The 13,405-nt window shown below is 32.0% G+C and overlaps 1 protein-coding gene across 1 annotated transcript in view; it reads left to right on the forward strand.

Annotated features, from left to right (window-relative positions):
• Positions 1-3,953: 3,953 nt before the first annotated feature.
• The window catches only part of LOC117178918, a 28,725-nt gene continuing 19,273 nt past the window's right edge, over positions 3,954-13,405 (forward strand). Inside the window, exons 1-3 of the mRNA XM_033370471.1 lie at positions 3,954-4,120; positions 4,622-4,873; positions 10,048-10,321. Coding sequence (XP_033226362.1) covers positions 3,954-4,120; positions 4,622-4,873; positions 10,048-10,321 — 693 coding nt within the window. The remainder of the gene's footprint in view (positions 4,121-4,621; positions 4,874-10,047; positions 10,322-13,405) is intronic.

Raw genomic sequence — 13,405 nt, forward strand, 5'->3', positions numbered from 1 at the left:
TCATCCGCTCAAAGGAATTTTGACTCATAAAGAAAATATTTGCCTCATAAGATTCTGTCTCATAAATCACATCTCTCCACTCTTGCAGTAAAATTTCAGCATCCAATCTAATAATTCATAAAACCCTCACTAGACTTTACATTTTTTTCCAATTTTCAAAAGTAGGAAAAATTTTAATATCGAGTGAAGTTCATTTTACGAGGTACATTAACCCCACGACCTTGACAGTCATTTTCTCAGTTGCAAATCCCGACTGGGATGGGAGGAATGTGAGTCATCCATTTAAAAATTTACATAATCTTCGTCAGCCGGTTGTCTCGTTGACCTAGTCACGGATCTTCTCGTTCCATAATTTTAATATAGCTAGATTAGGTTTACTCGTTTGCTCATTACTTTCAGTTTCAATATATACTACCGTCGCGTCGCAACCTTGACACTTTTCTTTCGATAGACTTAACTGTTCTACGCTGGTCCTCTTGTAGGGAAATAAAATGTAACCTTGGTGTTCATGTTGTTGCTTCTATTAGAAAAACGTCATTAAAACCAGACGCTATTAGTCTGTTATAAAACTAGAAGAAAATTAAATTACAAAAATGAAAGATGGAATCTAATTAGATAGTGGGAAATAACTTGCAGTTTAACTGAAATTGAAAGCTATGAGTTGAATTTCATCTATTTCTATGGCAGATGTTAAAACATAGAATGGAAAGTAATAAGAGAGTAAATTATCAATTAATTATTAAGTCATGTTTGTTATTCTTAGCACCTGCGGAACAATAGATAAGTGTCATTAAGTGAAATAAAGCGCGGGAATCGAAGTATGGAGTTGAAAGTAAAGGATTTATTCTTTGCTGGAAATAGACACAGCGAGACACGACGTAAAGTTTGTTCCTAATTATTTCTTTATGTTCTGAGATTTCTGAGATGGAGTACATCGTGTTTCAAAAATGGACGGAGGATGTCCATTTTAGGAATAGTTGTGAAATAATTAGAATTATAGATGGAAGAGAAAATCGTGTCACTTAAACTAACGTACGATACTGCATGACATAATCTTTTGACGATATATACTAAAACATCCCCTACGCTACAAAAGCATTCTAAACCATTCTGTATGATCATCACCGAGAACATTATGCATAATTCTGCTCCATACTGTACCGTATCGTATGAAACATACTGTATGATATTGCACCACTTTAAATCACAATGAACTTTCTTTACCATACATTCAGTATATGGTACAATATTACACTATAACACCGTATTGTACCATATTATTTTACAGGTAAATATCTTATCATAATGTACCATATTTTAATACTATATACCAAATTGTACAATACTCCTAGAAAAATATATAATTAAATGAACACAGTTTTGGTTGAATCAACCATAGAATATCGTTGTTATAAGGATAACACAATATTTGGTTCACCCAAGATGATTTTTTTATTTGTAAATTTTAGTTGATTAAACCATATATTTTGGTTGATGCAAGCAAATATTTTGGTCGGTCCAAGTAAAACTTTTGGTTAATCCAAGAAAATGTTTTGCACAATATCAAAGATAATATTTTAGTTCTTTCAAAGAAGTATTTTTGCTGGCCTAAGAAAAGATTTTTGTTGATTTAACCAAAACTTGTAGTTCATGCAACCATAAAGGAAATACCACAATTTAAATTTTTTATGGCTTACCAATCTTACTATGGAATTGTATCATCTTGTGTGAATTATTTACTAGTTTATTCAACTACTGAATATCACAAGAAGAGATAATTCCATGGCAAGCTAGTTGCAATGAAAATGATGCAGAACCCGTTGTTTATTTGATTCCAAAAATCTTTCGGTTCTTTTATCAAAAGCTTAATCGCGATCGTACCAAGTACCGTTGCGTCCATATATTTTAAGTCATACTCAACAAAATACATTTTTTCAAGTAACTAAATCTTTTGCTTGATACTAGTTAAATTCTCTCTTAAATTATTTAGTGGATCCAACCGAAAAATTTGGTTGAATCATTAAAATATTTTCTAAAATCAACAAAACGATTCAACTAAAACCTGAGCATTAAATCGTAAACATATTGAACGTAGGAAAGTTATGTAGGAAAAGATAACATCAGGGGCGTACGCAATGGGGGGGGTCTACCCTCCCCTACCGAGATGTGAAAAAACTCATTTAATTTAAATTTTAAAATCATGTAAAATTTGAATGAATGACCCCCCCCCCCCCAAATTTTTTTCTACGTACGCCCCTGGGCAGCATAGAATAAAATTAAACAATTGGCACCTGTTCATTATTTGCATTATTTTATGATACTGTACAACAATTTTTAACTTATTTTGAATTTTTTATTTTATTTCGCCCCACTTCTATGGTCGTTATGTATGGATAGTTAGTGTCAATCTGTTACTTTTTCAATAAAAAAATATCAGGAATCGAAATTGATAATTTTTTTTTTTGTAGAACGCGGAGAAAAATCGATGCTTACCTTCAACATTTAGATGTTTCAGGTTTAAATATTTAATTTTCAACTAATCCGTCTAGATGATAAAGGTTAGCTTTTGCGGATATTAAAGGTATGTAACGCAAAGTGTTCTTATCTATAGAAGAATTTTTGAAGAATTATTGCTTGCGCCAACGATTTTACTCTCTCCGATCAATTTACAGCCGCATTATTAATATTTATCAACTAAATATTAGTAATTATAATTTTTTCATAAGTGCATATGCAAGACTAAATGGTATCGAACGACATTAACTATAAGCTTTTTCAAGTGGCCGAAAGAGGTCAATATATATAAAATATAGTACACAGAAAAAACGAAAGATAAAGTTTACGTCGATTCCAGGTGAAAGATTCACCGTAACAAAAATTAACCTTGCCGGATAAACTTCACATTAATCGAAGATAATTTCCGATTTTTAACCTTGCCAGGATAATCTTTCGCCTTATAAACGCTCCATTTTTATTCAAGATCTAGCGAGAATCGCGACGCAGGCGCTATCTATCGTTTAACTTCATTAAATTGGAGAAAAATGGGGATTCCCATCTGTCAGTTCTTTTTGCCCTTTTTGCTAAATGGTATTATAAATAAGTTCTAATTCGTCTACAATAGTGTGATTTGTTTCGGAGGAGATACTATATCAGTAAGAATAATTCTTTTTCTTTTTTCTGTTGCCGTTTTTTCATTGCTGCTAAGGACGCCGTAGCAGACGACAGATTTTATTCCATCGTAGGATAAACTTTCGCCAAATAGTATGTAAACTTTAACAGCCGGAAATTTTACATGCAACAAAATTTAACTTCAGTTTTTTCTGTGTAGACTTTACGTGTTAATATCCATTTTATCCGTCCACCTGTGTGAATTTTGGTTTGTTTTTAATTAAATAGAACAAGCCTATAGATTATATGCTACACTTGCAAAAATCATTGAAATTTAGTCAGGTCTCAAAATCCACTCCCTAACATTAAAATTTCACTGCTTTAAATTTCATTATATCACAATGTATCAAAAAGTATAATAGAGTATCTTGCTACAAAATGAAGTACTAGATTCATATTATAGTGTACCAACCAAATAAAACTATACTACAATATATGCAATCGTACTCTCGATCGTACTTTATGTTTGATTCTACTTTTCCGTATTTAAATGTCTACTTTCTTGAATCCTAATGTACTCTTCTATACCACGCCATAATCTCAAGATCTGATTTGTAAACTTTTCCCATTATCTTATACCTATTATTACCTGCCCTTAAATTCCGTAACAATGTAACACTAATGTAAATAACAAGTACTTGAAATGACACACGCACAGTTAGGCCATGTCTACCATAAATCAAGTTAATTTATATAATTAAATTGATTTGGAATCGATCGAGTGTCTAGTGCGCGAATAAGATTTATATGCCTCTTGCATAAGCCGCATAGAGAACCAGCGTGGTATGACGTTTGTAATCGCTGCGAAAGTTTTCAGTGGCAACGGCACGAACGCGCTCGATTCGGTAAAGGGTGTCGAACGTTATAATCTCTGTGACTATATAAAAATTGAAAATCCGTCGACCACGCCTTGGTCACCGCATGTGCGATCGGGTTCGATAAACCCGAGGCAGTAAGACTCACCGCCGTGCTTAACAGTATCGCGATCCAATTAAGGATGAGAGCCGTAACGCCAACCAAGGCTCCAAATAGGCTTCATCGATTTATTTCGACCAGTAACTAGAGAACCAAGTCTTAAAATCTCATGAAATCAAAATTTTAGAGTTCTTAATTCATTAAATAATAAACTAACATATTTGTACTTCTATTACCATCAATTGGGCTCGACTTAAAAAATAAATATAAAATGATACCCTTTTTTAGTGAGTTTATGCGGAAAACGAAATTCGAGTTCGAAAAGTTTGTGCATATTTGGATCGGAAACAAGAGGAAAAATACGGCTTATTTTCTCCCTTCTAAATACAAGTTTGCAATAAGTGTTGACCTTTTAGAACTATATATTCAGGGTTTGCTAGGAAATAAGTATTCGAGGTAGGGAAAATTTGCAGAGAACTGATTATAGGGGAAAAGTATTTTGTAACTAAGGAGTCTCTTACCTGTTCTTATTTGACAGATTTAAAGAGAAATGTGGGTTCTATTTTGCTAAATTATGGATTTATGGGCCGATAAATCATAAGCAGATATTGGAAAAATTAGAAACGTATATCACTGCCTTTCAACAAGCAGTATCGATATTTGAGGTTCGCAGACTAACTAGGTTTGTTCTTTGCAGCCACGAGCTCCAGACCTGCGATTGGCCACGTAACGTAGGATGTCCCGAGTCCAATTTACCAAAAGACGATAATGAAGATCCACTTCTGGAAAGGTGAGTCCGTTTTCAAATACTTTGATCCTTTATTTATGTCACGTAACATATATACCACCCATCTACCGGTCGTAAGACGTGGCCATATTTGTGATTTACCCTGGCCCTCGTGGAAGCTGGTGTAATTTTTTAGATGACGGTTGGCTCACATATATTAATTATTTATGGAAATATTTTAGATGAAATAAAAAGACGCCTATAAAATTCTCTAACAGTCGTGCAAACCGTAAAATCGTTTTTTTTCCATAAATTTCAATTCGTCATTTAACAGTTACGTGCACGAAATCACGAAATCTCAGGCGTTATTAATTTTTGAATTTTCTTTAATGTTTTAAGAAATCCATTGTTTTATTTTTTATTTTTAAATGGTTGGGCTAAGAATATGTGATAAAATATAGTTTAAAAACAATTCTAAACAAAAAATATGATACTTTTTTACGACAAAAAACGGAAATTAAATTCTAGGAAGCCATTTTTTATCAAGAAAGGAATGTTTCAAGCACCTGATTCAATACACCTGACTACAAAAGGATATCGCGGAACCAGAAAGCGTTCCGCACCTGTTTATGATTAGTTTTACCCCCTAGCCGGCAAAAATAAATGAGATTGACTGCAAATTACTACAAAGAAGTTTATAGCGTTTAACAGTTGTCTTTGTCTGTATTATATTCACAAAATTCTTAATTTAAAAATAAATAAAGAATTCCTTTAATCCTTAACTCATTGTTTTATAACGTAAATATAACGCAATTAAAAAACGTCATTTATATTCAAAATAAACCGAATATCTTTTTAAAAAACTGAGTTTAAATTGTTAATAATAAAAAAATACTCTAAAGTTTTGTACTAGTCAACAAAATATTATATTAATTAGTTAGCTGGCTATCCTAAAACTTCTTCGTCGTTCGCCCGGCTTCTGACAAATTTAAAAAAAAATAGGTCTCATTTTCCAAGAATTAATGACTGAATGAGGTCAATTTGTGGAAGGAATGTAAAATAGAAATTGCAAGTCTTTTTTAATAACAAGGCCAAACTATATAATGCATATCCATTTCTAAAGTGGTTATTGGATGTAGCTTTTAACGACGTTCACAATCTTTAGTGTTGAAACAATTGCTGGTTACGTCCAATTCTTGGGTTGCTTAGAACATTTTTGATCAAATGCAGTACACTTTGCTGATCATTAGAACGCAATAACTAGTTTTTATCTGGTAGTGTAAAATTCAGTATTTTTCTGACATTTATATTTCTTACACATTTTTTTTACCTTTACGTAGGCTTTTATGGTGCTGAAAGCTTTATTTACTTAGAAAAATATTGACCATTCAAAAAAAAAAAACATTTTTATTACTATATTTTTTCATTGTTGAAAAAATAACAATAAATGTAATTGCAATTATGAAAAATGTTGAGGTGTAGACCGTTGGTAGCTCGGAAATATTTTTGCTTACCTAAAGTACTAATAAGAACCTCAGATATTGACTGGTGTTTCCAGAAATATTTGAAAGTAATTGAAGTATTTCTCTAGTACTTGGAAGGGATTTAATTTTTTTTGAAGTACTCGGTAAGCTTAAAAGTGATTTTAGTACTTTCTTAAAGCAATTTTAATACTCGGAAGGGATTCAAATTGCCAAATTGTGTCAAGAATTTAGACTGGGATATCACTTAAATGAATGTCGAGAAAACTGAAGGGCGGGATTTCTTCAATTTTCGCGACAAATCAATGAAATTATTATTTTTTTAAACAATGTGTGCAATATTGAAGTTGCGGGCGGGACTACGAAACGCAGCAGAGCGAGCAGAGACCACGTTGAGAAATGACTTCAACCTCCCGATTGCCCGCACACAATACGGTAATGAGTGCCTGCCCGCCAAGTTGAGCTCTCGTTGCTCAACTCCAACTTGCACAACGGAACTCGTTTCTTGCCAGATTCTAAATCACATTATGCGAACAGCCCAACAGTCCTATCTCAACGTAACAAAATCTTATATAATAAAAATAACGCGTCCCAGAGCACTTAACGAGCAGCACATTTCCACGAATAAATAATGAAGCCACTTCAAACCACACCGAAAATCCGATATAAACTGACATCTTGATTGGATTTCTGAGTTATAGGCGATTCCAAATGTTTAAGGAATTTTTTGATTGCCTGTAGTATTTTTTGACAACTCAAGTAAATTTTACTATAACAAGCACATCAATATAATTTCAGTAAATATTCAACCTCCGGAATATCCCAGGCACTTAAAAATAGTTTATTTATCTAGAAAAACTGTCGGTACTTTAAAATGATACATAAATGATAATAACACTGAAAGTACTTCTACCAGCAGAAACAAGTCCAGTTACTTAAAAGTGCTTTAGCTAGTTTGAAGTGCATCAACATACTTTAAATTTTCTTAGCCTACCAATAAACACGTGTATAATTTATTCATAATAAAAAAATAAACAGTTCGAGAAAAAAAATCTCCAAACACCTGCATTAATTAAAATCATGTTAGGTCGGATCAATTTTCAAACATGTGTGTGCAGAAATATTATTTATTTTATTTGGCAGTGTGTCGGGCAGTAAAGATTTTTCGTCAATACGGTTAAGTGTTATAAAAGCATAAACCAAAAATTAAAAAATACCGATTTTACAGAATTTCATATTTGTAAACGTTAATGCGACATATTCACTGATCCTTAAAATAGGCTTAATTTGTCATCATTTATAAAAATATACATGTAAACTAAAAAGGAACTATTTTGGTATTAAAACTACACGAATACATAAAAGTTATCTTTTTTGAAGTGTTTTAATGCTAAATCGCATAAAAAATTATTTGTATAGTGTAACTTTATTCATGAAAATATTAGTTAATCATTCTCATTTTTACTTGCGATTTTATTATAGAAGCCGGATTCACTAACCGCTTAACTAACTTCTAACTGTTGACAGATTTTCGAATTTCACAGTGGGAAAGACAAACAAGAAACAATTAGCGGATTAACCCCAAATCTCATGTTGTATTATCCAAAATCATTTACAGTTAAAAATAATTTTAAAAGATTTTTTTATACCAAATGACTAACATTAAAGGAAAAAATATTATCTTTCTTTATTTCTTCATAAAAATATTTTAAAAAAAGTTTTTGTGTTTGGAAAGTTCTATTATGAAGATCAGACGATACCATTACGAATTTTAGTTTTATACACGCATCTCAGTTTTCTTTAGAATAATGAAGACAATGACTATTTCCAGCGGTCTTTTTTGTACAATTATTTATATATAATCTTCATTTTATACCAAAAATATAACAATTGATAAGATTTTAATTCCAACTTTTCTGTTTACTGCACTAACACCGTTATCACGCTTACTCATTGAAATAATTATTTAATAATCATACAAATTAGAAAATCAGTCTTTATATAACGTAATCTATAGTTATGCATATAACCCCTCCTTAATTTAGATGAATACCGATTATTATTAAAACAGTCTGTTATTTATTCATAATCATATCACTATTTCATTACACGAATGACCATAAACAGAATCCTGCAACGTTACATAAATTGTTGAGAACTGTGAAAGTAATTCACACCTAGTTTGACCTTTACATGCTAAATTACGTGCAAGAAATTTCAAATGGAGGAAGTTATTATCAATTACGCATAGAAGTGATGCCAGGAAACATGGTTAGGGACACAAGTGTGGGTCAAAATCGAGCCCCAGTAGTTATGAAGGACGATAGGCCATCCAGTAGAAATGAGGTGTATGAGTCAGACGAGACGTATAAGTTCCATATGGTATTAGTCTTACTTGGGTGGCTGTTACTACTTACATTTTTAAGTAGAGGAGGCGAGAAATTAGTCTGACGTGGGGTTATTAAGTTCTGTTTAGTAGGTGGGAATAATTTGATTTCAAAGTTGAGAGACCGAAAGCAATATTTTTATATGAAGAATTCAAAAACTCTAGGAGTCTCATGTACTTTATACATTTCAAACACTTAGAGTACATTTTTTATTACACATTTAATAACCCAAAATTTGTAAAGTGCTCAAAAGAATGTTGAATATTTTAATTTCTATTTACATACAATTGAGTACCTGGAGCATTTTTACCTGTTCTTATATTGTGTACTCAAATTCTTTGTTAGCATCCATTGTATTTTTGAAGGCATTATCTCATGTACTGTATTTGGCAGTGGTATGAACTTTTATTAGTACTTTGTCAGCTTTAAAGTCTGAAATAGAACAGTATTAATGTATATCAAAACATAAGACTGTAATGCTTGCAGGTATTGAAAATATATAATTTCATTATTTTTAAGTACATGAAAGATCTTTTGGTACCTGAATTGACTAAGAAAACTGAACTATAGTTATATGATGCAGTATATGGTGGTTCATGAATTCGTCTAAGTACCTTAAATATTTGCTAAGTACATGCAATAATCTTTGTTACTTGAACGTACCTGAAATTAAATGTGGCATGCGACGTATTTAGTAAGTGCCTAAAATACGAATTGGTATCTGTAGTATTTCAGAGTAAATGGAATTCTTTTTTGTATCTGAAAGTGCCTGAAACATATAATTCATCTCATTCTATATATTAATTTCCCGAGATACTTGTTACATTATTTTTATTTTGTAACTCGAACAGAAATAGTTATTTGTTAGCCAAGTGATGATCGCAAATTCTCTGTTCGAGATAATCTCCACTTTCCTCACTTTATTACATGTTCCATCATTAATCTCACACTTTCGAGTGATTATACACTCTCATCAAAATCGCTCCAAATCAGTGAAATTTTTCTTATGGTTTACTGATTCACATGCGAACTCATTTTACCGTTCGCGGAAACGCAATAAATCCTCCGCGTTTATTGAAGCTCGCCAGTCGAGTGTATCGAAACTCAATCAAGTTTACGTAAAACGGTATCAAGTTCTTACAATCGTGGTAGGTCTGGCTAGTCCCCATCGTATGTAGATGCGTGTCGGACGATTGGAATTAGACTCTGGGTGGATGCGCAGTATGCAATGTTGAATATTGAATGTTGAATGTGCAATTTTCAATGTGAACTACATATACTTTCACCCAAGAGATAATGAAAAGAGTAGATAAAAGTGGGCACGTGCAACTTTCCCGGTCATGAAAATTAACCTCAAATAATTCCCCAGGGCTGCCAAGGCCGAGTCGATCCAGCAACAACAACAGCAGCGACCAACTCAAAGGCAGCAACAAAATTCAGTAACGGTTTCATCGCCACCTTCCTCGACGATTCCAGAAAGGCAATTTAGACAGAGGCAACACCAGAGAACTTATCATGATGAGGAATATGAACCTGCATCTGAAATTGAGAGTGATAGACAGCAGAGGGTCTATAGAGGTCAACCTTCCACGATCGGTCAAGTTCAACGCGATCGTGATGGTCTCAGGCGAAATATCATCAGCGTGAGTAACTTCATCAATTTTCAATTAAATAGCATATAGTAGGAGGAGACACTACCTTAACTTTTGGAAAGACATCGTAAAAGTCTTTTTTTAATCACTTATATTATATAGACTGTAAATTACTTACAGCATAGTGTATTATGCAATTCTGCATATCATGCTACTACAATTAAAAGTATACCGTGCAGTATCCTATAGTGAATTTTACCATAATGTTGCTACATAAATAGACAAAAATTTTACTGTCTAGCAGAACTTTTTGTTTAAAATATGACAACCGATTCGATGTTAAGGCATTATGAAACCGAACCAATCTCCTTCACAACGTATTTAGAAAATGTACATTCTGAACATATGCGAAATTGATGTTTTATTAATTGATTTATCGAAACTGTCTGAAGTTTGAAATTAATATTTTTTGAGCTTATGGAAACAAAATTTTTATAAATTAAGGAAAAAAATATCAATGCCATAAGGTTTAAACCTTTCTTAAATAAAAATACAATTTGTTTATTTATGTTTTGTCCACGAATGACGTAATCTGCTGATATAGATATACATACTACAGTGCCTTGTCATATTATTCGACCAAAGCTAAAAAATTACAATTTTCACATTATTTTTGTCATTTTTTATAAATACTTTGTGCTTACTTGTGTTTCTAAATTCGCAATTCGTTAGATTCGCCAGACGAATTAATCCGTTTTTAACTAAGGAAAAAATCACTGTTCTCGAATGTGATATTTAATCACACTTGGTCCAGTTGCCCGGAGAAAAAGAGAAAAATAAAAATATATATACAATATGCCTTATTGCATTGAAGCTTTATTATTTACTAAAGGTACGTGGCCATACGAAATACTGATTAAAATTAAAAGTAAGTTTTTATTGTAAGAATGCTTTAGTTCAATTAAGATAATCTTTTTTTGAATCAAATTTATCGCCTATAATATAATTCTAACAGATATTACAACAAAATTGCTCAATATCAATGTATATAGTAAGTGAAATGATGAGAAAATAATTTTCTAGCTTTGGCCTAATAATCAGTAGCTCGTATAGCAGTCGTTAACATTTAATACAGGTTCAATGTGAAGGGACATACAGTGAAGGAAAATACAAATACCTGAAAGTAATTACAATAAATGACAATAATAATATGAAAATTGTAATTATTTAGATTTGGCCTAATAATATGACAAAGCACTGTGTAGTGCATTAAAATTATATAGAACTATACGTTTTGAATCAACTTACGCAGCACGGTACACTCTGTACAGTATTAAAGTATATAAAGTTTATACAGTAGAAGTGTGTATGTACTTAAATTATTATTATTAATTAGTGTTTAATGTACAGTATAAATACAGTTTAAAAAATGTTTTAAATATGGAAATAAAATAAAGTACAAATCTGCTAAGTTTACAGATTAAAATTTTTCTGTAGTGAAGAAGCCTAAATTTCTTGTTTCCAGGAATTCAAGAATATTGAAATTTGAGTCTTCTAATTATTGAATCAGTATTTTAAATAAAACCCTGTCAAATTTGCCCAAATTGATATATTAAGTCTACAAATTAATTCGGTGCCTTTACTTTAATGTCTTATAACTCTTGGTCTAACTGGAACTGTTTCCCGCTCGAAGGTAGATTTAAAGAGTGAACTTTAAGCTTTAAAGTACAATATAAAAGGTGGCGACCCTGTGGACATTAGCTAAAAAATCATTAGTCAATAACATGGCATCCGACAAGGAACATTTGAGACACTGCATTTTCTTTGCACTCTCATGGAAAAAACGCAGGTAAGGAGACCGCAATTATTTTCTCAGCCTTAGGAGAAGGTGCGGTGATACGTAAAACATGTAAAAAGTGATTTCAGAAATTTAACAATGATGATTTTTCAATTGAAATGCAAAAAGCATGTACTGCATTTGGACGAACAAAATTCAAATTTAACCAAGAGTTACAAGACATCAAAATAAAGACACCGAATTAATGTGTAGACCTAATATGTTCTGGTATTACAAAAGATATTAACGTGGACCAATTTACCCGCAACCCAATTTATATAAAGAACTTCCCGGCTAATTTTGTATTGTATTATTGTATGTATTATAGGTGGAGTCACTTTTAACATTAAACATTAAGCAATTTAAAATCGCAATTTTTGATAGTCCTCAGTTGAAAAATCCCACATCAACTCGAAAATCATGTCCATAAATCAAAAAAATTGAATAAAGTATTTCTTAAATATTTCATGATATAATATTTAAATTGACAACAATATGAACACAAACTAGGGTCTTGATCTACTTGAAGTTATAGAATTGAAAAATTAGAATTACAGATCATCATAAAAGTAGACTATTAAATTCAATGAGAAATTCGATTCACAATTAATTCTTCAATAGAACCTGTTAATTAATATACACTTAAGCATTATTCAAACATTATTCAATGCATGTGCCTACAATGTGTCCTGCTACGAGCTATTCTGCTGATTTACATACAATGGTGCGTATGCATACTGGGAAAATATAATAAACAGGAGCAAAAGTTCTTGAAGTTGGGCAAGCAATGATAAAGTCTTATTTTCATTCAAACTTCAACAATAATTTTTTATTTCACGCCATATTCAATTCAAATATCGGTCTTCTTATTGTCAATATTATCTCTTTCTTATCAAAAAGAAAATAGTTTTATTTGAGCTATAAGCGCTCTCTTACCTGGGGTTAGCAATCTAAACTCTCCAATCTCCAGTTTATGTTCTATAACTTCGAATATTGTTGTACATAGTGGAGAATATTATAAATAATTTTTACACCTGGGTGCAAACTAGAAATTGAAAAGTTCAGACTGCTAATTCCAGATAGAAGAGTTTAGCATAGAGTTACGGATTTTAGATTCGCGAGGTATTTAGGTACTTCAAGTATTTTAAGTACGAGGGTAGTTCAATAAGTCCTTAGAATGACCAACAGATGGCGCACGAATCGCTCCAAATCATCTGATTTCAGTCAGCACCACTCCCGACTAGATATATGGTGCAGTCACAGTCCACATCTTCTGAGTTTAGGTGTTTTTATAACCA

Source organism: Belonocnema kinseyi, chromosome 1 (genome assembly GCF_010883055.1).
Source record: "Belonocnema kinseyi isolate 2016_QV_RU_SX_M_011 chromosome 1, B_treatae_v1, whole genome shotgun sequence".
Lineage (NCBI taxonomy): Eukaryota > Metazoa > Arthropoda > Insecta > Hymenoptera > Cynipidae > Belonocnema > Belonocnema kinseyi.